Raw genomic sequence first — 25,323 nt, forward strand, 5'->3', positions numbered from 1 at the left:
ACGTTGACGTAGGGATGTCAAAAAGTCACAGAATTATAGGCGAGACAACTGACGAGGCATTTCAGAAAGCAGTGTTTTCTGTGGGAGAGAGGAGCTTCTGTTGGTGTGGACTTTGACCTTTTCAACTTTCAAGATCTTTTACAGGCACAAGAACATTTATAAAACACTTTAGGAAAAAAGCACAATAGGCAAAGAAATAATTTAAACAATTAATGGATTATAAAAATAGTTAATTTTCTGCCAATCCACCGATCAATTAATCAACTCAGGGGTCTTCAACGTTTTTTAAGTCAAGGACCCTTTAGCTGATAGAGAGACAGAGCAGATATTTCACTTCATTGTTGGGAGGACAATAAACAATTCCTGAAGAGGACACCCCTGAATGTTTTTAAGGACTTCCTGGAAAATTTTCTAGCCCTGTTTGTTGTGACAAAACCAGGTGTTTTTACGGAGACCTCAGAACATCTACAGCTGCATTTGTGGCGACTGAAACAGGGAGCTATTTTAAGCAACAACAGTGTTTTTTATAACCCAAACCAAGCGTTTTTTGTGCTTAAACCTAAAACTTTGTGACGAGAAAAATGGCACCTTTCTTTAAAGTTAACTTTTCCAAAATATCAACTTACTATGGTCTGCCAGCACCATGCTGAGAGAGGCTCCACAGAGACAGCTGTGTGAGGTGCAGGTTGATTGGCAATGGATCAAACCACTATGAGCCATATGAAGGGGGGGAACTAATCTTTAGAAACGTAGAAACTCACCGTTCCACATCTTTAATTAGCGTTTTAGCGCATTTTTAGTGTTTTCATTGCATATTATTATATACTTTCAAATGATATGTTTACACTGATAAAGGTTATTGAGGTGGATAAATCTGTCTTTTTCCTGGAAAGGGGTGGGGTCCGAATCCCCCTGTCTACTCTGTGTTTTCTGTCTATTCCCCTTACTACATATCTTGTAAAAAATTATGTTGCTTAAACTAGGCTTACAAAAACATGTAGGGTGGCTTATAGAGCCATGTATAAACAAATCAGCATCATTTGTAGCATGGCGCACACACACAAACACACACACAGACAATATACATGCATTTCATCGTTCTCCCTCTCACGTGCAGCACTGGACTAAACCTGTGTCCGATGGAATTTTCCATGATAGTTCTCCCCAACCAACACGCCACCCAGAGACCCTGCTGATACAGCAAATACCAGCCCAGTGGTGCACACACACACACGATCATGCGCACCTGCATATAGACTTACATGCATTAGCTCTCAGGCCAACACACACACACGCACATGCACTGCTTTGCTGAGACAAACATTACCCATGTGATGAGGCCATTATACTGTATGGCCACACAGGTCATGAATCAATGCAGACTTCGCTCGTTTAGAGTTTCACTCTGGAGTTCTCTACAAGATTAAATACATTCATCTAAAGCTGTATTCACAGAGGAGGAATACAAAGAGCTAGTCCTCGACGTTTCCATATAAGTAATTGCAATTAGAGCCCGACCGATAAAGGATTTTTAAGGCCGATACCGATACAAATATTTGGTGATTTAAAAATCCGATATTCCGATATATCAGCCGATATATATATATATATATAAAAATCCAGAAACGTGTAACAAAACATACAACAGATTTCCGTTACATTAGTTATTTGTAGTTATTTATGAGTCCTCACTGAAATAATATGATAATGCAGTTTAAAAATAAACTTGTTTGTTTTATTTGTTTTATCAAAATTACTTGCTGAGTCAGTTTCACTCTCGGCTTACACGTAACAGCAGCAAAACTGGACATGGTAGTCACAAATTTTGTCATGCTTATTTGAGTTAAGAGAACTGATGGGGATGTTCTTTTAATTGTCATTCAAGCAATGTATTTCTTGTGACAGTTGCCATGAACACACTCCACCGATGATCTCAGTCGTGGGTAACTGGTTCGCTCTGCCCGACTCTGGCTGGATCAGCTGGTTGTCGGGTTTGTGGCGTTCTAAACACGAGTGCCACCAACAGGGACGTTGTAGAGTGTCCTCTGGTAGAATAAATATGCAACGCCAACACTCATAACATGGTTGAAGGGTGTTTCGTCCGTTCTTATTTTATTTTTTAAATATTCACTTATCGGCCATTATAAATGCCGATACTGATAGTTTGGAAAAAGCCTAATATCGGCCGATAATATCGGCCAGCCGATATATCGGTCGGGCTCTAATTGCAATGTATGTGTTGGTGCTTTGTATTATGGATTTATGAAACAGTGATGTGACGGTTACGGTGACCAACCTACTGCCAGTTTATAAAATTTTGATTTTTTGTCCTAAATACAAAGATTTGTGCAGCATGAAGCAGTTACAGTAGATTTTAATCAAATACAAAGTAGCGTGAGCAGTCACAAAAACAAAAAGCTAGAGAGTTAGATAAGACTGATACCACTCTCATGTCTGTTAAGTAAATGTAAAGTTAATTAGCTTAGCATAAAGACTGGAAACGGGGAAACAGCTAGCCTGATTTGTCCCCCTACCAGCATTTATATCTAATGTTATATCTCTTTCATTTGATACAGACAAAAACAAAGTGTAAGAGGTTGTAGTATGACAGGGAATCATGTGACTATATCTCGGTCAGGAGCAGTACCTTCCTTTGGACTGAGCCAGGCTACTTCTTTCCCCCTATCTTCAGTCTATATCCTAAGCTCAGCTAACCTGCTGCTGGATGTAGCCAAACATTTTGCCGCACAGACATGATAGTGCTACTATCAGTCTACTCGCAGCAAACTTATAACACATCCATTCCCACTGTCAAGTTAGCAAAACCACAGTGAGCTGTTGGGCAGACTGTGGTACATCAAATAATTCAACGTGGCTTGAATGGTCGAGGTTGCTCAATTCAACAGAATAAAAGCACAACTATACTAAAATACAGTCAATTATGCACCTCAAAAACAAGATTCTTTCATTCCTCTTTAGAGATTTTTAAACATTGTTATCCGTTTCATTTTGTGTATCGGTGCACTGTCCACTGGTTGTGGTTTTATTCAACTCACAGAAACCTTTAATGGCGACATTCAGCCACTTGACAGTTAAGTGTGTGTGGCAGTCAACCACAAATATACAGTAATCAAAATACTGCATAGCCAGAAAATGCTACTAAAGGGCTAAATGCTAGTAGGTGCTCAACAGGTTATTTAAATCTGCTGAGACTATTAGGATGGAGGCAAGTAAACATGAGGTCACACCAACGAAGTCTTGAGTAATTTATAAACGAAGAGACAAAACATAGATAAGGACACATCATAGCATGTTAAAAGTGGTGAGAAAAAATTAGGAAGGAACAGAACAGCATTAATCCTCCATCCTTGTTCTGTTTCAGTAAATCTCACATCTTCACTCAGTTCCTTGTTCAGACAGGAGATGATGTCAAAAAGGACGAGATGACACAACGATCACTTTCAGAGTGATTTGATAAGAAACACTGACAGCCAATGAAAATCCATCTGAATTCACAGGGTGTCATGTTCACAATGTATTAAACTCCTATATAATGTCATATTAGGCTGCAAGTTAATCATTTTACATGTCGCCAAACAGTTTATGGCACCAAACAGGGTCTCTAAAGTTTGTTTTGTCTTTACTGATAAATGATGATGGAATGAATGAAGACTCAAGAGAGTGCCTTCATCTTCTAAGAATTATGTGAATCCATATCCTTCTTATTTTTTTGTTTGTTTGTCTATACAACATACAGCAACAGGTCATAAGTATTCATTTCCTAAGTAGTCTGTGCTTGGCATCAATGTTTACAGAATGTTGCTGTTCACCAAAGTGGATGCTCACATCACTATCGTTATAGTTATTGTTCTAAGTATGGATAACTCCTAAGCCCATCGTTTTTTTTAAAACAGACAGCCTGTGTTACAAACTTGAGGTGTGGGGTTTGAAAGGCCAAGGCATTTACCAGGCAGACAAAGTTTATTGGAAGCTAAGATGCATCTATGTGGCATTATCTGAGCTTGACCCTTACGTGGGACTTAAAGACGGGATATCTCAGCCTCTACTGCTTTGATTTTTACCAATCCTTTTTTAGTCTGTCTGTGAGTCCCCCTTTAAACTTTTTCTGAAATCATCAAAGTGAGACTTCTCTGTGGTTCTCCAATTTCAAAAAACTTAAAAAAACTGCAGCATTGGAGAAGAATTAAATAATGGGATGTTTCCCATCATTTAACACTTTCCTGTCTCACAATTATCTTCATTGTTAATGAGGGAATTGTTTTCAGGTGTGTTTCCCTATCTACTTAAGTTGTTTAGGAGAAGTTTTCTTTTTTTTTTTTACTTCCCCCCAACTTTCCATCTGCTTGAGAGCGTATGGATAATACTTTACTTTATTATACAGTACAGACCAAAAGTTTGGACACACCTTCTCATTCAATGAGTTTCCTTTCTTTTCATGACTATTGACATTGTAGATTCACACTGAAGGCATCAAAACTATGAATTAACACATGTGGAAATATGTACTTAACAAAAAAGTGTAAAACAACTGAAAATACGCCTTATATTCTAGTTTCTTCAAAGTAGCCACCTTTTGCTCTGATTACTGCTTTGCACACACTCTGCATTCTCTTGATGAGCTTCAAGAGGTAGTCACCTGAAATGGTTTTCACTTCAGGTGTGCCCTGTCAGGTTTAATAAGTGGGATTTCTTGCCTTATAAATGGGGTTGGGACCATCAGTTGTGTTGTGCAGAAGTCAGGTGGATACACAGCTGATAGTCCTACTGAATAGACTGTTAGAATTTGTATTATGGCAAGAAAAAAGCAGCTAAGTAAAGAAAAACGAGTGGCCATCATTACTTTAAGAAATGAAGGTCAGTCAGTCCGAAAAATTGGGAAAACTTTGAAAGTGTCCCCAAGTGCAGTCGCAAAAACCATCAAGCGCTACAAAGAAACTTTGTAGTTCATCCGAGTCACCAGCCTCAGAAATCGCAGGTTAACAGCAGCTCAGATTAGAGACCAGGTCAATGCCACACAGAGTTCTAGCAGCAGACACATCTCTAGAACAACTGTTAAGAGGAGACTGTGTGAATCAGGCCTTCATGGTAGAATAGCTGCTAGGAAACCACTGCTAAGGACAGGCAACAAGCAGAAGAGACTTGTTTGGGCTAAAGAACACAAGGAATGGACATTAGACCAGTGGAAATCTGTGCTTTGGTCTGATGAGTCCAAATTTGAGATCTTTGGTTCCAACCACCGTGTCTTTGTGCGACGCAGAAAAGGTGAACGGATGGACTCTACATGCCTGGTTCCCACCGTGAAGCATGGAGGAGGAGGTGTGATGGTGTGGGGGTGCTTTGCTGGTGACACTGTTGGGGATTTATTCAAAATTGAAGGCATACTGAACCAGCATGGCTACCACAGCATCTTGCAGCGGCATGCTATTCCATCCGGTTTGCGTTTAGTTGGACCATCATTTATTTTTCAACAGGACAATGACCCCAAACACACCTCCAGGCTGTGTAAGGGCTATTTGACCAAGAAGGAGAGTGATGGGGTGCTGCGCCAGATGACCTGGCCTCCACAGTCACCGGACCTGAACCAAATCGAGATGGTTTGGGGTGAGCTGGACCGCAGAGTGAAGGCAAAAGGGCCAACAAGTGCTAAGCATCTCTGGGAACTCCTTCAAGACTGTTGGAAGACCATTTCAGGTGACTACCTCTTGAAGCTCATCAAGAGAATGCCAAGAGTGTGCGAAGCAGTAATCAAAGCAAAAGGTGGCTACTTAGAAGAACCTAGAATATAAGACATATTTTCAGTTGTTTCACACTTTTTTGTTAAGTATATAATTCCACATGTGTTAATTCATAGTTTTGATGCCTTCAGTGTGAATCTACAATTTTCATAGTCATGAAAATAAAGAAAACTCTTTGAATGAGAAGGTGTGTCCAAACTTTTGGTCTGTACTGTTCAGGACTGGAACATGTTTAGGGCGGTCCTGGATGCTACACTTGAGGATAATGAAGGATTTATTGGATTTGGATAAGTTTGCACTTGAGCAACCACAGCCAAAATTGCTATCTGATATATTTAGCACTTAGTATTTCAAATTCAGCGGTTACTTTGTCCTCATCTTCAAATTTAGGTGTTTTGCTGGTTTGAGTTTTACTTTGCATTTTTTTTTCATTTATTTGTGTGGCTCCATGTTTCTTATAAAAGAATTCTAAAAAAGTACTTAAGATATTGACCTCCGCACAAAAAAGTATGGTCTTAAATTAGATTTAATATTCCAGCTTTTTTTTCATTTTGATGTAAGGGACTATGTTCAATATTGTTCACTATAAACACTATTAAAAATACATGTTCATGTTTTGCACAAGAGTAAACGCAAAGCTTTTTTTTTACATTTGCATTTTCAGCTTTATATTGACGTTCTCAAATATTAGTGTAACAGTAGCCTACAGTGATAAGTCTTTATGATGATAGGTCAATGTTTAACGTTAATGTTTATGTAAGTAAAGGAAGTAGATAAAACGCAAAAACATGAAATGAAGAGTTGATAATGTGGCCAAAGAGACGATACATTGTTTAAAAGCAAGACATTACCAGTAGGTTTACAGCAGGACACCAAAGGAGGGTGTTCTAAATGAGGAAGCTACCCAGTACAAAGTACCAGCTGTGGTCCAGAATAGTACTCATTCAGTTTCACTGATGCAGGCATGACTTCTCCATTTGTTCCTCTTCTAATAATCTCTGGACTTTTGGGTAAGTCAGCTTAGTCTTAATAAGAAAACTATGCATAAATGATAGTCAGGTTTATAACTGAGAGAATATTGATAGCACTGATGTAATAAAAACCATCAATATTAATTATTAATAATGTCTCACAAATTCAGTTAAGTCATGATACTTGTAACAGATGTGTTGTATTCTTGTGTGATTGTAATAATTGTGATTGATTAACCTGTAACTGATGTATAAGTGATATATACAATATATACAATTTGAAGGCACCACTGTGAATTAAATGTCTTTTCTTGTTTTGTCAGGAATCCAGTGTGAGATTAAAACAGTGAGTAACGTGCCAGTCAAGGCCAGAGGCTCAATCTCTATCCCATGTCTCTATGAGCCAGGCTACAGAAACCATGTGAAATACTTGTGTAGAGGAAAGCTTTGGGCCTTCTGCTTCTCTAAAGTTAAAACAAACAGTTCAGATAATTCAGGAAAATTTTCAATCGCCGATGACAAAAACCAAAGAGTTTTCACTGTGACTATTTATGATCTGAGAGATGGGAACGCTGGTTACTGGTGGTGTGCTGTGGATAATGGATGGAGTGATTTCGGACAACGTTTTCAGCTCTCAGTCACCACAGGTAAAATCCACTAAATGTTTTAAACACATTTGAAATCCTTGTCAGATTTTTCCTTATATGACTCGGGTAATAAAATCCCACCATGCTTAATTTGTATGGTGCTTTTTTTCAAGATGAGCCAAATCTGTACGTGGACCAGCAGGAAGTTGAAGCATTTGAAGGAGGAAGTGTGACTGTCATTTGTTACTATAAACATGCAATAGTAACAGGATGGTGCAGGCTGGGTAACCCTAGCTGTGTGAGAAATCAGACTGGATCAATTAGTGGTACAACAGTGACCATCAATTCAAGTGTCCCACAAGTTTTCAATGTGACCATGAGTGACCTGAGGACAGAGAGCAGTGGTTGGTATTGGTGCACCAATGGAGACTTTCAGATCCCAGTGAATGTAACTGTTCATGAATCAACCTCAACTACTACAACAGCAACTACAACAGCAACTACAATGATCCCCAGTGCAGCAAGTAAGATACAAAAGATTGTCATAGATTAGCAACCTATTATAAAAATGAAAGTCTTTAAGTGCAGCATATGATATATTAATGTCAAACCTTGAAAATGTGTGATTTACAGTATAATAATTCAGCAATACAGAGCATAAAAACACCTTGATAGAAATTTGCAATGTGGATTAACATGACTGTTTACATTTATTTACAGGTACACTTCCAACCACTATCCAGCACTCCTCCCTGCTTACCAGTACAGAGCCACATACAGCTCAGGCCACAAACTCCACCATAAATGGCTCAGGTGAAGAGAGTGTGCAAGATGAACACAGGGGGTGTGTACTCTTTATTTTATTTCACTTTGTTACTGGGTTCATATGTGATTTAAATTATATGCTGCAGTTTATTCTCTCTCAACCCTTTGTCCCTCTTAATACAGCACAACTGAAGCTGTATGCTTTATGCAATTTCTAGGAAGTTCATTCATTTCATCAGTCAGATTGTTTTGTTGCAGTGATGCACACAGTTCTCTTTTAGTCAAACTCTATATTACATGTGTCTGTATTTAAAAGGGTTTTTGTCTTATAAATTAAACTAATGAAAGAAGAATGTATGCACAAGCCAATTTTAAATCTTATGCTTATTTGTCATCTAGTTCCACTCAGATGACTATTCTCATCACCACCCTCGTTGTACCGCTGTTGCTCGTTCCTGCCGTCTTTCTGGGATGGTGGATGATAAGGCGTAGTAAGTCTGTTGAAAGCTCTGCTTTAACAAATGTATTCATAAGTGAAATATCTGTTATTTTAAAAATATCTAACATTTGTTTTAGGTAAGACCAAACCTGGGGGGTCCGACATCACTGCGGTAAGATAAAGCCATGTACTTCCTATTATTATGTTTGGGTATTAATATAAGGTCACTGTCATCACTGGTATATTTCCTCTTTGCTTGGAGAATAACAAAACATTTCACAATTTGTCCAAATTTGGACTAATCATACAGCAAATAAAGTAAACAGCAGTTGTTTGCATGCATGCTCATTCCCAGGCAGCCTCAACTGCATGTAGCATGAGAGTTGAAACCCAGTGCAATATAAGTACGTGTGTGTGTTAACAGCTGGAGACAAAGAAATGTGTGAGTTATGAAAATACTACAGAGTCACCGTCTTTGTTAACAGTAACAATACAATATACAGCACAACCACGTTAAAAACTTTTGCAGTGGCAGTTTTGAAATGATAAAAATGAAATAAAATCCCCATCAAATGTAAAAAAAATAATTACATTGATGATATTTCTTCTGTGCTGCTTTTAACAGCTCTGTCACACATTATTCACCATGTGTTGTGCAAACGTAGACTCGCCATTGTCTTTGTTCAGTTTTGTTTAGTGTTTTACACTGCCTCACAACTTTTTTTGGAAATGGGCCTGTAAATAGATTCACATGCATTTGAGTGGTTTGGAAGGGTTGAATGGCAGTCCTGCCAGTGATAGACCAGCTGTATTCAAATTAGCTACTGTAAATGATTGTGCTGTTAGACAAGCAAAAATTGTAACATATATACAGTACATAATGAGATTAATGTCAAATTTCAAATTCACTCATCATAGGGCTCACAAACTGGGAGTGAACCCGATGTGCACTACTCCACCATTGTTCATAATCAGCATGTGGCAGCCCAGAAGGAGGTAAACTACACGAGAAAAACTACTTTTGTTTAAGACATTAAAAAAGAGAAACGGTTTCTGAAAACACATTTGCCCAAATGTGTCTTTGTTTGTCCTTATCCAGGAGGACCGTACACCTGAAGAGAGTGTGACATACAGTACCATCGTCACGAAGGACAATGTTCAACAAATGGTATGTGATTAATCTTAAACTCATATCATCATCTCAATCATCAGTTAACAAGTCCATTAAATTGTTGTTAGTCCATAATGATTCAGCATTCTTCTTTCTTTCTGTTCTTGTTTTCTCTCATTAGACTGAACCGACAGACAGTAGTGTGATCTACAGCACAATAGTTACAAAATAAAAAACTGACTGAACTCATTCTGATGTATGTTTTATGCATAGTGTCTTTCTGTCATTCTGAATGAATCAATTTATCTTGCAGTCCGCATCAGAGATGTGCAATTTCGGAGACTCTCGGACCTTGGTGTTATTTTGTACAAATTTGCAAACGTACAGTTTATCTAATGGTGAAATAATAAGATGAAAATCTTCTTTTTTTCCCCCCACAAGCACATGCTTAAAAGTCAAGAATTCAGGAAATGCACCTTGGTGCTATGTTGAGACAATTGAAGGTGTGATGAAGGGAAGTGGTCAGCGTGGCTTTGATACATACATGCAGCACATCTAAAGTGTCTGATGGTGTAAGAACAACAGTTAAAATGTGAACCAGAAGTTGCATTCTGGCTTAAGTGGTTGACATCTTGCCATTTAAGGCTACAGTATAATGATTCATGGAGCACTTTAATTCATCTAACGAGATCCTTTGCATTTTGCTACTAACGATATATCTGATCATCTCATTGTTTATTAATATTCTCCAGTAGATCTAATGTTCGATCCAGGATTGTTTTATAATATTTGGCATAATCAAGGGCCGGCACATTCAATTATTGCATCAAATAAATGAAAAATAATTCAGCTTTTTTTGGGGGTAAAAAATGTGACAAATTTGTGTTTTTTCACAGCAAAGTGTCATCTGTCTTCAGGCAAATAAAAGCTGAAATTGAAACACTTACCCATAACCAAAAGTATTTTACAGATTTTTACATAAAAAAATAAAAAAAGTCATTAATGTGTTCATTAAGTGCTTTGTAACTCAGGTTTCATATAGCCTTACTTGCTTACTGTACAATGGTCCGATCATCAATACAAAATGCAGCTCTATAACTGTGTGCTTTGCCATCGAACCAAAGGAACTGCCTTAAAAAGAAGGAGGAAGAGAGAGTTTTTTTGCTTGTTCAGTAAAACAGGAAGTAGATAATAAGACAATGCATTGGTGTTACGTGCTCATTTGTCAAACACTGTGCTCTCTCGGCAACATGGCTGCTCAACTCAGAATTCTTTTTAGTACAGATGGTGAGTCTTATTGTCACGTCAGATGAACAAAGCATGAGTAATTAAATATACATGAATATATTCTGAATATATAATGTCATTCAGATGAGTGGGATGAGTGACAGCATAGACAATTCTGTCTACTCCAAAACAATAAACATAATTTTCAGTGGGCAGGTAATATAAAAGAAGAATATTGTTTGCTATATCTGCAGTCAATGCTGTATTTGTTGTTGTTGCGGGAATTTACAGCATAATACAGTCAGTAAAGTGTCAGTGAAGGCTGGAGGTTCAACCTCTATCCCATGTCTCTATGGCTGGGACTACATAAACAATGTGAAATACTTATGTAAAGGGGAGTCTTGGTTCCGCTCATATGCCGTTAAAACAAATGGACCAAGTTCCGGAAAGTTTTCAATCTCCGATGACAAAAACCAAAGAAACTTTGACTATAAACGATTTGACTTATCAGGACACTGGTGGTTACTGCTGCGGAGATTAAGAGGTCGGGAGATCATAGAAAGTATTTTCGCCTGTTAGTCACCAGAGGTAAGAACCCTTTAGACATCGTTATTCAAATCTTGTCACAAATTCACTGAGGAGGATTGATTGTTTGCTCTGGAGACTGATTATAAGGCTACCCACATTTTTCTGCTGAATCCTTTTCCCCTTAAAGTGTAACTCTCGCCAAAATGCAACCTTGGCTTTTTTTGTGAATGTACCCCAGTCAAACCTTTGTGTAAAAGCATAATTACGACAAAAAAAACACTTTAAAAAATATTTACCGTAGTTTCGTTTTCGGGTTAAAATCATTTTCAATTGCGTATTGGAGCTTTCTCCTCCATGTTACGCCGCACTCGGGGATTGACGCATCTCAACTGACAGGACGGCGACGAGCGGAGCAAGCTAAAGCTAACGTGAGTTGTTCAAAAACCTTATTTTTAGTAAACTCTGTGCACACAATCAATGTTCTCAATGCTCGTGTTCATGTGTAGAGACCCTGGTGATACTACGAGCAAAGTTTCATGTTGTGTCGAGTCTTCTTAGTGTTTTAAAAATAGCGATTTTGATGCTACCATACAGCTGCCCCTAGCACGCAATTGAAAATGATTTTGACCCGAAAACTAAAATACGGTACATCTTACAAGTGGCTTTTTCGTCGTAATTATGCTTTTACACGAAGGTTTGACTGGGATACATTCACAAAAAAAGGCTAGGTTGCATTTTGGCGAGAGTTACACTTTAAGATACACCCACTCTTTATGTGGATCATCAGGAGATTAACGGATTTGTTGGAGAAGAAATAACCACCAAGTGTTACCATCGTTACCCTGGAGAAATGAAGTGGTGTGGGCTGGGCGGCTCCTGTGTGACGGGGTTGTCTTGATCAATAGACGTCAATAGAGTGACCACTGACACCAATGTTTTCACTGTGACTATGAGTGGACTGAAAAAAAGAGAGCAGCGGCTGGTATTTGCGTAACCAAGGAGATTTCCAGATGCCAGTGCATATAACTGTCACTGACAAACCTACCACTAGTAAGTACTACAATGAAAAAAGTATGAAATATCAGTTTAACACAGAAGAGAAAAAAGGAAAAAAATAATTGTTATTTTACTTATGTTGTTTTGTTTTGGATTAAAGCCACTGTTGCAGCAACAACACTCTTAACCACCACTCCTGATCTTGAGAATTCCACCACTGGTGTTACAGACAAAGAAACCACCACAGTTCAGGGTGAACAGCAAGGGTGAAGAATGAAGAGAACTGCAGCCATTTTGTGGTCAAATTAAACAAAAGTTGAAAAAGAAACCTCCATATGTATTGTTTATATAGTAACTGGTTTCTATAAGATGGTTTAGAGTAGCATCTAGTAATAAGGATTATGAACAGAATCTGCATCGTAATGAAGTATATGCATGGTGTGTTTTTAAATATTTATTTATGCTGCAGTGATTCAACTGACCTAATGAGCCTCATCATCCTTTTGAGCTTGTTGATCTTCACTGTACTCGTCACCGTGTTCATCTGGTTTATGTTGAGAAAGTGCAGTAAGTCTTGTTAAATCAGTTTTGTACCAAATATCTTTGTCATTTTTAAATGTTTATTTTTTAATACAGACTATTGTGCATTTAGAGTAACAGGAGTTTTTACTGTTTCACTTTTAGAGCAGGCCAAAGCAGCAGCATCAGCCTTGACAACGGTATGATACGGTTACCTTTTTCCATAGGGATCGACAGCATACAGGCCAAGTGTTTACACAACAAAATGATCAGAATATATTTCCTGAAGTAGATGACATAGACCCTTAGAGATAGATATCCATGTCTATGAGATAAATTATTGATTGAAGTGACTTTCGTCAAAAAAATCTTCACTGATTTGGTATGTGATTGCAATTATGGTGATTCCTCATGCCATGATTTTTTTACAAGTTAATGTTATATTGTCAGTGAAATTTAGTTGAAACTGCAGAGATATAAAAAAAAACAATGTAAAATGTGTTACATTTTCAGAGAATCTTCTCTCTTCAAGGCTTAAAATAAAGGTAATTTTTTTTTCTATTAGACAAATCACATCCCAAATATGCAATTTTGTCTTTATAGATTTTTGTTATTTAGAAAAGAAACAGCAATCACTATTTGATTATTATGATCCAATCAGTAGTTAAAAGTAAAAGTCAAGATGTTTATCATTGAATGTCAGGCCATGTCACCTACAAAAATCAAAAAATCATATTGCACAATACAAGTACTCAAAAGGTACACTCAAATATAAAATCTTATTTCACCATTCACAATGGCAGCTACATACAACCCTAATTCAGAAGAGTTAGGAGGCTGCGTAAAACATAAAATGAATACTGGAATACTCCCTGAAGTCGGATTTTGGACGCACCTCACAATGCACAAAATCCAAAATGGCTGCCCCACTTATCAACAGTTGTGAAAGCTGTAGAATATACTGAGGACTACTGCCTTATTTGTGTGTGTCTCATTAAATCAGTCTTACGCACAGTACTGTCTAACTTCTATCTGTGGACATGTTGCCTTGGTGTTTGTATGAGCAAAATACTGCGTTATTCGTGGTTATCCAATAATATTACCAACAATGGCTAACCTGGTATTCTGACTGCTCCAGAGCAGGGTTAGCCCTCAGTTTGTAGGGTTATCAGCTGAAAATCAACTTGACATGGGTCTAAGGTCTAAAGTAAACCGAGTAGTCACTCAGCATTCAAGAATATTCACATTAGCTGCGTGCTCCAACGGACATTTAATATGTAAGAATGCAGTGTGAATTGTATAGCCCTGGGTTTAAGTTAACCCTGGATTAACATTTGCCTTCCACGTGTGTGTGATAACTCTGATAACTTTTTGACTTGATAAATGTTGTCAAGTCAAGTCAATTTTATTTGTATGGCCCAAAATCACAAATCACATTGCCTCAGAGGTTTTACAATCTGTACAGGGTCAACACTTAGCCCAGGGCTACAGAGTGTAAAACGCCCTTTGATTGTAAAATTACTTAAAATTAATCAAAAACAGAGCGTGATCATCTCATTCATAACAGTCTCTCCTTCCTCATGCAGACTTCATATACTGAGAGCCATGTGGATGTGGTGTATAGCTCTGTGGTTTGCAAGAAGCCAAAATGTGCCCGAAAGGTAAATATCAAGAAACCCAGTCCCACACTGATAGTCACATTTTGTTTGGTAGGTTTTTTTTGTAGATGTTGCCTTTTAGTCTTTTTGTCACTTTTTACCCAAATTTTAAATTTATTTTTGTTTATTCTTGACTTAAAGTAATTTTAATCTTTTTTTCCCCCCTGCAGGTTGAAGCAAATGATGAGAATGTTATATACAGCACATAAGCTTCGCACCAGCACAGCATTCAGCCATGTCTCCTCTGTTTTTCTGTCTATTTTGACGAGTTTTTTTTACATGATAGTGTCGTTATGTGTTATCTGATGTCATTATTTGGTTATGCAGTAACCTCTCTCTGCTTTGTTTTACACCTCATCCCCACAGTTTCCTTTTGCATTTGAAAGAAGCATTGCCCTGTTTGCTTGTCTATCATTGACAACAATGACAACAAGCTGTCTAACTGTTTGGTTTACTGTTGTAGTATCTATAACGCTTAAAAGTCTCATTAAGTTTGCATATGTTTTGCATTTATAAAGAGGTGTATGTATATGTCATAAAGTCATACACACTTATTGTCAGAAAAAGCCGGATGTTTATGTGGAGCCAAATAGTGCAGATATCTGCTGCTTAGTGAAGGTTCTTGTAGAGTTCTGGATCTACCAGGTGCCAGAAATGTTAATTTTGTTAAGTCCAGCCAAGATTTGCAGTAAAATCTCATCTATGGCTATTGTTTTTCTGTGAAGGGGTTGGCAATTAATGACACACAATGCTTCCATGGTTATTGAACACGAGGGGAAGTGAAATCCTTCTCCAGTCAACGAAAATAAAAACATTGGCAACAGATTAAACACTGGGAGAGACTGCTGCTCTACACTGCAGTATCACACATCATTTCACAATTGTTGTAAAATAGGGTATAAACAGACTTGGTGTGAAAAACATCTGTAAACACCAACACCAACGAGTCTAACTCGGGACCTTTGTTGCATTTCTCACTCATTTTCTGTTCACTCTCTACTATCTGTGATAAAGACATAAAAAGCCCCTCAAAATACTTCTCCTTGAGTGAGACTTGTGTTTCTGGTTTACAAAAGGATCTTATATACAAAAAAGGTCTATCTCCGTAGTAATTGTTTCTGTATGTTGTCAGAATAACAACCTCAGCCTGTCAATGGCAAAAACGAGCACTTTCAGTGGACTTAACTTTTATTTTGTTGGATCTCTCCCTCATTTTCTGTTCACTCTCTACTATCTGTGATAAGGACACAAAAAGCCCCTCAGAACATTTATATTTGAATATTACTGTCATCTCTCAAATTAAGTGTTACTATCGGAGAAATGCACGTATGGGCACAAAGAGCTTGATTCCCTAACCCTACCTGGTTAGTTCATGACACAGCATCAGCAATTACCCATTACATGTCTTTAATTTACCTCATCTATTTCTAATCAATCATAAGTTTGTTCTACAAAATGTCAGAAAATGGCGAAAACATTTTTTTTTTAAGTCTCTGTAGCTAGGTCATCCAGTCATGGTGATGTCTCCTTTGTTAAGCAGGTGAAAAGCATGAAGTGGGTGGGGGCGTTTAACAGCTGCAGGCAGGTTATTGAGGACATAGAATGAGAGACATGGCCATTATGAAAACTGAAGGCAGAAAGCTGTAACCTTACACAGAGACAGCCTATTATATTGAAGTCTTTGTGTGCTTGGAAGTCAGTGTGGGTGGGCGTTCGTGTGTATAGTATTGTGTATGTGTGCCCAAGGCCAAATGTGATATGTGTGTGTGTGACAAGAGATGGTCCTGATCCTACAATTTGATGACTCACCCACGATATGCGTCAATGCAGTATCTTCAATTCAAATTTCAATCATGCACACATTCATGAGGGCCAAATGTGATTCACACCAACAGCCTCTTTACACGAGGAGCTCTAGTGTCATGTATATTTGCATGTACCATACCAGATAACTTGCATCAAACGCTTTCAAAATTTAAATCAGTTACAGTAGTGATTGACTGTATGTTTTACCTACTGTGAATGGGATGTGTTGTGAGATGCGTCACCAGATTACATCATACACTAATCTGTGTTGTGATCCTCACGCCTGTTTAGATAAGAGTGTACTAACAAGCTCACCACGATGAGGCTTTGTGCAGATGCTAAGCAGGTATAATGTTTATCGTTCATCGTCGTTTAGCGTGTTAGCCTGATTACATTAGCATTAACTTTTCAAAGCATTTCAAAAGTGTCTTATATTTGAGTTCTATGAATCGTTCACATTTCCAGGTTATACCCCCACCCTTCGTTTTTGAGGGCCTCAGGACAGAGTCACAGTGGGAAGTGGTTGATATCTCCCCCTATGAAATGGACCAACCCTGCAGGACTCTCATCGGTCGACCGCTATGGCTTTTTCAGGGCCGATACCGATATTGATTATGAGAAATCAAGGAAACTGAAAAACGATATTTGGAACCGATATTAATTTGCAGTAAAAATTAAATGTTTTGTGTCACAATTTCAAACAACCGCTGATGAAATAAACCAAAATACAATTTTGAGGTATTTTATTTGAGTATTTCCATTTTCTGCAACTATATACATCCTCTCCACAACATTCAGATTATTTTATTGTTTATAGGCTTGGAATGGAATTGTGACGTGTTACCAATTAGATATTTTGTTATGGGTCGGACAATGTGTGAGAGGATGTTGCATCAGAGCCAAAGCAGAACATTTTAAAATTAGTTTATTTTGTCGGCAACTGATACCGATAAGCGGAAAGTGCTGAATATTGGCCACAATAATAAGCCAGGGCCGATAATTGTCTACCCCTAATCAAAGTCATCGATGGTGTTTATGTAAACAGATGGAACCAGACCTCCATATTCCATATGCTGTCTTCAGCTAAGCTGATTTCTCTTGTGTTACTGTGGCAATCCTGGCGTTATCACAATGCCATTTGCAATTTATCTGATGGAGAAAAAAAATCTTCATTACCTGAACACTAGCGGCGACCAAAAATGTTTGGGGGGGATGCAACATTGAAATATGTCAAAATGAAGGACTGTCATGCACAAATCAGCAGTAAAAATCTGATATGAGCTAGCTTCCTAGTAAGCTACTGAGAAATCATTAAACTAATAGGGATTGTTTATGCTATTGTTATAAAGAAATGGACCATAATACATTGAAAAGACATTTTGAGGGCCATGTAACCCCAACACTTCTCCCTACCTCTTTTTTCCACAAGAAAAATTAATGAAGACATGAATGAGCAAAACAGAGGGGTAGGGCTAAGTGGTAGGGGCAAGGGGTGTATTGGGACTGGGCCTAAGTTTATGGATGAGGATGAGTCATACCATAAAAAAAAAAAATAAAAAAAAAATAAAAAGAGATGACTCATATGAACAGATGATTTATTCATTAGGGGTGCTTCTTCTAAAACTCTTTGATCAAACCATATTTACCTGATGTTTTGTTGTTAACCTTCGAGTTCATGGAAATTAAACTGCATTCAACTGCATTGTTACAAGCATACTTATACTGATACTTCCCACTAATAACTGTAGTACAAGGATGACAATTTGATACAATGAAGTCCTCCAATTTCCTCCCTCTCCTCAGGGTGTTTACACCCAAATCTGATGGCCACCTCTTCCTGAAACAGCAGGAAGAAGGAAGCAGCCAAGTTTCCTCCAGTGATTTTCCAGAGAAGGGAAATGCTTTAGCTGCTGGGTTTGTCACTTTTCATTTTGTCACTTATCAGCACAGTCAGCAGTTGGAGCGCCAGCAGCAGTGGCTATGACATACAGCTCATAGGGGCAATTAAGCTACTTTAATACCATTAGCACCCAATTAGTCAAAAATCACACTTTCTCTGAGTCAGAACTCAGTCAAATCTAAAACACATTACATCAGTGTGACTAACACTTGTAGGATAACTCAGTCCACCATGAAGAAAGTGTTGACAAGTTTTTCGTTCACAATCAAAGTAATCCGGTCACAATTCTCTGTACATTCAAGGGTAAATTGCCAACAGGAGCTGCTAAAAGCTAACTGAGCATACCTTATCATAGTGCCAATTTGCCAAAATGTAAACAAAAACAGGACTCAAGTTGCAGACTACAGCTTAACTCACTGAATCCATGGCAAAGTTATACTTCCTGTTTACATCCCCAAAGGCATTATGAGAATTGTAGTTTCACAACTTTCAACATTATATGCCTCAAAAGTAATATAGGTTGTAAAGGGGATTTTACAGACTTTAAAAACCCTGGTATTTTAAAGCCCCTGAAAACTTCAAACTCTCAAAGGGTAACTCCACCAATTTTACACTTGAAATTGTCTTAACCGGTCTTGGGGAGTATTACTGCATATTTGAAAAAAAAAAAAACAGTATAAAGGAAGCTGCATGTAAACATACTTTAATGTGTATAATTGGTGGAGTTACTCTTTTATTACTTCTCTATAACATGAATAAATGAGCAGCAACCAAAGTTAAAGTCAGAAAAAGACACCCATTGGAATTATCTTTTAAGCATTTAACTCTCAAAAACTCAGCTTATCTGCTTTTCCAGGACTGTATGGGTGTGGTTTGATCAGTGACCTGAAAACAAATGCAAACTACCAGACAACTGTCATCACATTACGGTTAAAATTCGAAATCCTGATTGGAAGTCTGTGGCAAATTCAAATCATGCAACTACAGAAATCTCACATCACCAAAAGAAGCATATTCAAAACTCAAAGCTGGTTGCGAAAAGCTGTTTAATATACACGTTTTTTTCCCCTAATATCTATAACAACAAAATTAAAACACAGTTACATGAATGAAAACCTTCCTAGGACTATAGGCTCTATTTTTATTCTGTTCCTTCTGCTTGTGAAATTTAAGAAACTGTTAGGATGTGAAATGATATCTTACTGGATTAATGCAGCATTATATGGTGAAACTGAGGCTGTGGTGAGTCGTTACAGAGCCATTAACCACTGTGCATGCTGTATCAAACAAAGAAGACACTCTGAGGCAAAGTATTATGCCTTCAATTAGACCTCTGAGTCTGAGAATTACGAGAAAATAGCATCTCCTGGCCCACATACGCTGCCATCTCATCAATGAGTAAGTTTTAATGCAGTGAATTTGTTATGAAGTGTTGAAATTAACTGTTCAGTGAACACATTTTCCCGTTACCACTCACATCTCCAGCACCTGCTTTATCAGTTTACCAGAACTGAGAGAATTTAGGTAGAAATCTAACAAACAATGAAATATTGCTTTTTGAAATTAATCTTTCAAGAAAAAGCAGACGCTGCACTCAAATCTCAATATATTACATTATTATTATTATTATTATATTGCTAGTACTTCGCTGATGATGTTTTGAACAAATAAAAATGTTTGTAGCTGGTTAAGAATATGTCACAATGCCTACATTTAGCCGGTAAGTCATAACAAAATGTAAGAACACTGTCCAACCACTAGAGTGAACAGGTATCACTTTATATGGGACCCCATATTGAGATGATGACCTACATTTTGATTGGCTATAGTTTTCAAAAGTTAAACCCCCTGACACTTTTAACACGCTTTCCTAAAATCTGGCTTTTATCCAATGGCTGTGAAGAAAAAACAGGGAAGGCTGTCATCATGGGGATGTGTTTAGTTTTATGTCAAACAAACTGCACAGACGTGGGTAGAATTATTGGTTAACCTGTCAACATCTTTGCTGCCTACGCCACTCCCAACAGAGTTTAGGGAGAATATGATGGAAATATAAAAAGGTAACAGCAGCAGCTAAAAAAAAGCATCTAACACACACACACACACACACAGAAATGTTTATTTTTTAAGTCAATTATATAAAAAATTTTAGACTACCTCTCAGCATTGCTCATGCATCTCATACTGTCCCACACAAACATAGTCTTTGTCCCATTTGTTTTTTTTTAGGATCCAGTAAACCTCCAGTGTATTTTGGTATTTTTATGATATTTCATAGTCCTTTTCTGGCAATGTTGCTGAACCACAATGTTTGCAAAATATTTTCTGCCAAAAAACTTAATTTTGTACTTAACCTTGTACTAAATTTAAGCTGTTGCTTAAATGGAATAATGACGTTTTGACTATAGTAGGATCTGGAAGTCATCGACATCCAGCGACTTTATTTCTAAAAAGCGACTTGCAACAAAATTGGTGACTTATTCTAACCATCAGGGAAAAGACGAGGAAGATATTCAAATGTACTATAGCGTGATTTATTGCCTTCATGCTGCTCAGAGTAAGCAGATAGAGCAGTCCAGGCTGTCAGTAGGAGTGCCGTGTGGGGCAGGCAGGTGGATGTCACCATTATGGGAGTTCAGTTGTGACGCTCTAACTCTGAAACTGTCTCTGTGATGGAGTTTGCAAAAATGTTGATAGTTTGTTTGAGCTTCTCTATCACTCTCTCTGAATGAGGGTGTTCTATAGTTTTATAGATGCAGAATAAATAGGTAGATGGGTTTTATACATGTCTGGTATCTGTACTAATCTAATTTATTGTATCAGCACTTGTATAGAAGAATTTCAAAAGTTAAGTTTTGTCTGATATTAGTAAAGTAACCCTTACCCTAACCTGCAGGTGAGAAAACATGTATGGATGACATTCAGAAACTGTCAAGATTCTGTTTCTTTTACACTTGTACTGATTTTGCTTCAATACGTAAAACATTCTTGTTTTTTCTGCCACCTCCATACCTCCTCTGAGCTCTGTGACCTACAGTGATCCATAACACCCCCTGCTCTGCATAGATCCACAGACTTTTACAAATACAATTTTCAAAACAGCATTCAAATGTGGGCTATGAATAAACTATTTGATCAGTAGTGACCTCATGGAATACAGAATGACCAGTAAATAAATGCAACAGGCCATGCTCACATGTTGACCCACTGCATGCTCCATTAACTGTGCCACTGATGCTCTCATACAGAAAACTAGCCAGCCATCCTGAACAGATAACCATGGTATGAAGCCATCCTTGACACATTTTATGTTTAAAATAATGTGTGGAAACATATTAAAGCCAGATATTTTTAGTGGGGAAAAGATACCAAAATCAGTTATAAAATAAATGGTTGAATATGCCATTTTATTTTTTGTGAGGTAAAAATGCTCAAAAAAAAATTCAGGATCACTAATTATTATTTTTCATAATCTTAGCATGGCAGGTAGATTGCACAGTAAGTGAGTCAATTAAGTGAACTTGGGATCCCAGTACTCTACTGCATCTTAACAATACAATACAATTGAAAAGGTGTTAGCTTTCGGCCCATGGCCCACTATTGGTTTTCAGTTTTGGCCCTCCACAGGAAAAGTTTGGGCACCTCTGCCATAGCTGGAAAATGTGTTTATACACAGTAGGTAAGGCTGTTAGCTAGCTTTGTGAAATGCACCTGCTTGAGCTTGTGAGGCAGTGGAGACACTGTGAATGAACAAAACAATTTTACTACTACTTTGTATTCTAATCATACTGGTGTATTGAAAGAAGGCCACAAAACAACAAGGACAGAGAGAAAGAGAGATATGATCCCTTCATCCGTTTATCAATGGTGCACTTGTTACAGCAGCATCAACAACAGAGCTTCACAGCAGGCGCTGGATCCAGCCGACAAGTTAAAGAAGACAATGGCTCCTCTATTCTACTCAGTATTGTGCTGGCCAAAATTATACTAAATGTTACTAACTGGACCTCGAATATGCACATAAGCGCCATTTACAAACATTTCTAAAGTTCACAGGAGTTAAAACACAGATAACTGAAAAAGCTGAAGTGCCCATGGGTCACTTTCAAAACTGGCTTTACAGAATTTCAAAATATCTCCCGAAAAACCCTCCCATTTACATTTTCCTTCAGTGTTGATAGGTTGTGAAATGACTCCTTTTTCCCTACATGAAGTCATGTGAAGCCCGGTCAGGCTGACCCGTTCCATTCTCACTGTGCTAATGGAAGTCATGGTAGTAAGTAAGCACAGGACCAAGACACAACCAGAAATTCAACCAGCAACTGCCCCTCAAACAGTTTAGAAACACATGACAAAAACACACTGTCGAAAATCAATACAATCAGAAATATAGAAATCGACAAAAAAGATTGTGACCAACGATGATAGACACAAATATGACTTTACACATTTTACACTGTTAATAACAAACTCTAAGGATTTTCAGCACTTTGACCCTGGTAGTTTGAATATTTTTACCCTCATAACCCTTCGTTCAAGTTAAAATCTGTTACAAAGTCACAGTGGAGACACAAATGTGATGAGTGTGTTCCTTTGATTGTTTGAAACAGTCTGGCTTGTGAAACCTGTCTAGCTTACAGCAGCAAGTGGTGCATTAACCTTCAGCACACTAAAAAACCCTTTTGAGCCAAGTTTGAGAAAGTTCGCAAGTAGTCACCACCGTGGTTTATACTGAGCGTTCAACATGGCAGATAGTGTGAGACAGATAGTGTATAGATAACCATATCACCAACAATGAAACCTGATCTTGTGTGTTTCCTGCTCTGTCTTGTGCAGTGCCCTCACCTGGTTCAACTCTACGTTACTACATGTATATATGTTTACACACTGCTGTGCAGAAAACCTGTTTCCCACAGTGTAATACAACACCTCAAGTGGTAATAAACCACAGAGCAGCTGTGTCATAGAGCTCAATGTTCAAAAACAAAATAAACAAAACAACAAGAATCTACAACTAAAGGCTCAGCTAGTAGATTTCAAGAGGAGGAAACTTTTGGTTTAAATAATTCTGGAAATCTGCCTTCTTAGGGCCAAATAGTATTTGTTACAATTTCTACAAGGCTCAGATATGAATCCAGACAACTTGTCATAAGTGACATAAACATGAGAAAAGAAGCAAGTCCTGAAATGTGAGAAGTTAGATTAGATCAGCTTAGATTAGAACAAGAATTGCAAGCATCTAAAAATAAGGAGCATGGCAGTCCTAAGTTTAGGAGTCCTAAAACTGATTATCAAAAGTATTAATGAACAATTCTCTGGCAATCATACCTTGACTACTTTTTCTGTCTGTATAATGCATCCAGCTTTGCTACTTTGCAAACTTTGCTAAACCTGACCTTTTTTGTTGTGCTCTTGAGAAATAAATATATTCCTGCCCCTTTACGCTCTAAAAGACATTAGCAAGACTTGTTAAATGTTCTATGTACACCTGTAATACACATCTTTAACAGTGCTTTTAATTATTTTGCTGATGTAGAATTAGTTTCTGTTGGATCCACTCTTTTCTTTTACTCTTTTCTTCCTATGAGTGCATTTTTATGCACATGAGTATTGCCGGCTTCTTGCAGTACAGAAATGTTCTGTACATAATGTAGAAATATAGTTTCCTTAACTAGCATAAGGGATAAAAAGAAACCAGCAAGACAAAACAGTATATTATAATAGACAATAATGGCCAAATCAGTCAATAATGAAAAGTTTGCAGATTATCACTTCACAGTAGTGGTTTAGCAGTGCGACCTCGCTTGGTAAGGTCCTTTCACAAACACGTTCCCTAAAGTATAACCTTGAGTGATGTGGAGATAAGCACAGAAAAGCCTCCTCAAGCCATTCCTGCCATATTTCAGTGAGTGAGTGGAATTTGCCCCTGAGGCAAACAGCAGGTAATAAACACACACACGCACACACACACACACACACACACACACACACACACACCCACACACACACACATGCACACACACACAAATCTAGGAATAAATAAAAATTCCTTAAAAAAACCTTTCAAGCGCAGCCACTTTTTAAATAGAACAGTTTAAAACAGTAGTGCAACAGCAATTTAAATAAATGCAGGAGTAAATAATTCCCTTAAAACTTACTTATGGAACTTGTTTGATTGTAGCACCACACTTTGAAGGGCAAATAGTGATGCCGATACGGTGTCCACCCAGTGTGCAGACTCAGCAAAGACATGGGGCACACGTCGGAGGTCTAAATGTCAGTAGTAAAGCTGATTGCCTGCACGTCTTTCAGCCTAAATGAAATGTCATAAAGTTTGGGGAGAGCAGTTTCGTCATGCCCTTTCGCATGATGCGTCTTCAAATGCTTTATAAGGTTGCTGGTGTTGAAATTAGCAACACTCGGGCTACTCCTCCAAATTACAGCCTTGTATACTGAACATATCGCTGTTCACTGGTGGGGTTATCCAGATTAAATATTTCCAAATAGCTAACGTGTCGCTAGCTCCAATCTGACTCACGTGAAATAAACTTTTCTGCAAGCCATTGCTGATACTGGTATTGGAATCGGAACAACTCCAAATGGCATAGTTAACATTTTGGAAAATACACTTTTCTGCTTTCTTGAGACTTAGATGACAATATTGATACCACTCTCACTTCACTAAGTGTAGCTCAGCATAAAGACTGGTAACAGAGGAAAACAGTTCTGTCCAAAGGTAACATAATCTACCGATGAAGCCCACTATTTAACACACCTGTTTAAGTCATATAAAAACTAGAGTGTACACTATGGACACTTAATCTTATTGCTACAGCATACAATCATTTTCAAAAATTATAGCATGTTTCCAACTTTATGGCAACAGTTAGGGGAAGACCTTTTCCTGTTTAGACTTGACAGCCCATTTTGCACAAAGCTGGGTCCTGTGGAAGAATTTCAGGTGAAATCCCTGCAGCCAGGTTCGGAAATCTGGTGGAAGGCCTTAAAGGATAACTACCGTTTTTTACAACCTGGACCTTATTTCTAGCATAAAATATGA

The 25,323-nt window shown here is 37.9% G+C and overlaps 2 protein-coding genes across 3 annotated transcripts in view; one reads left to right on the plus strand and one right to left on the minus strand.

Annotated features, from left to right (window-relative positions):
• carhsp1 (calcium regulated heat stable protein 1) overlaps positions 1–25,323 on the minus strand; it is a 38,786-nt gene that overhangs the window by 9,300 nt on the left and 4,163 nt on the right. The window contains exon 1 of one of the 2 annotated variants that reach the window (XM_084370540.1): positions 627–696. The exons of the other annotated variant lie outside the window; for it this stretch is intronic. The gene's annotated coding sequence lies outside the window, so the exon portion shown is untranslated. Of the gene's footprint in view, positions 1–626; positions 697–25,323 lie in introns of those variants that run through there. 2 annotated transcript variants of the gene reach the window in all.
• On the plus strand, positions 7,530–10,048 carry LOC311267961 (uncharacterized protein). The gene is made up of 7 exons (XM_084371228.1): positions 7,530–7,838; positions 8,035–8,158; positions 8,479–8,570; positions 8,656–8,690; positions 9,437–9,514; positions 9,618–9,686; positions 9,811–10,048. Exons 1-7 carry the CDS (start codon positions 7,691–7,693, stop codon positions 9,859–9,861), a joined length of 597 nt encoding a protein of 198 aa, XP_084227354.1. The 5' UTR covers positions 7,530–7,690; the 3' UTR covers positions 9,862–10,048.

This window comes from Pagrus pagrus (assembly GCF_965226575.1).
Source record: "Pagrus pagrus genome assembly, chromosome: 13".
Classification (NCBI taxonomy): Eukaryota; Metazoa; Chordata; class Actinopteri; order Spariformes; family Sparidae; genus Pagrus; species Pagrus pagrus.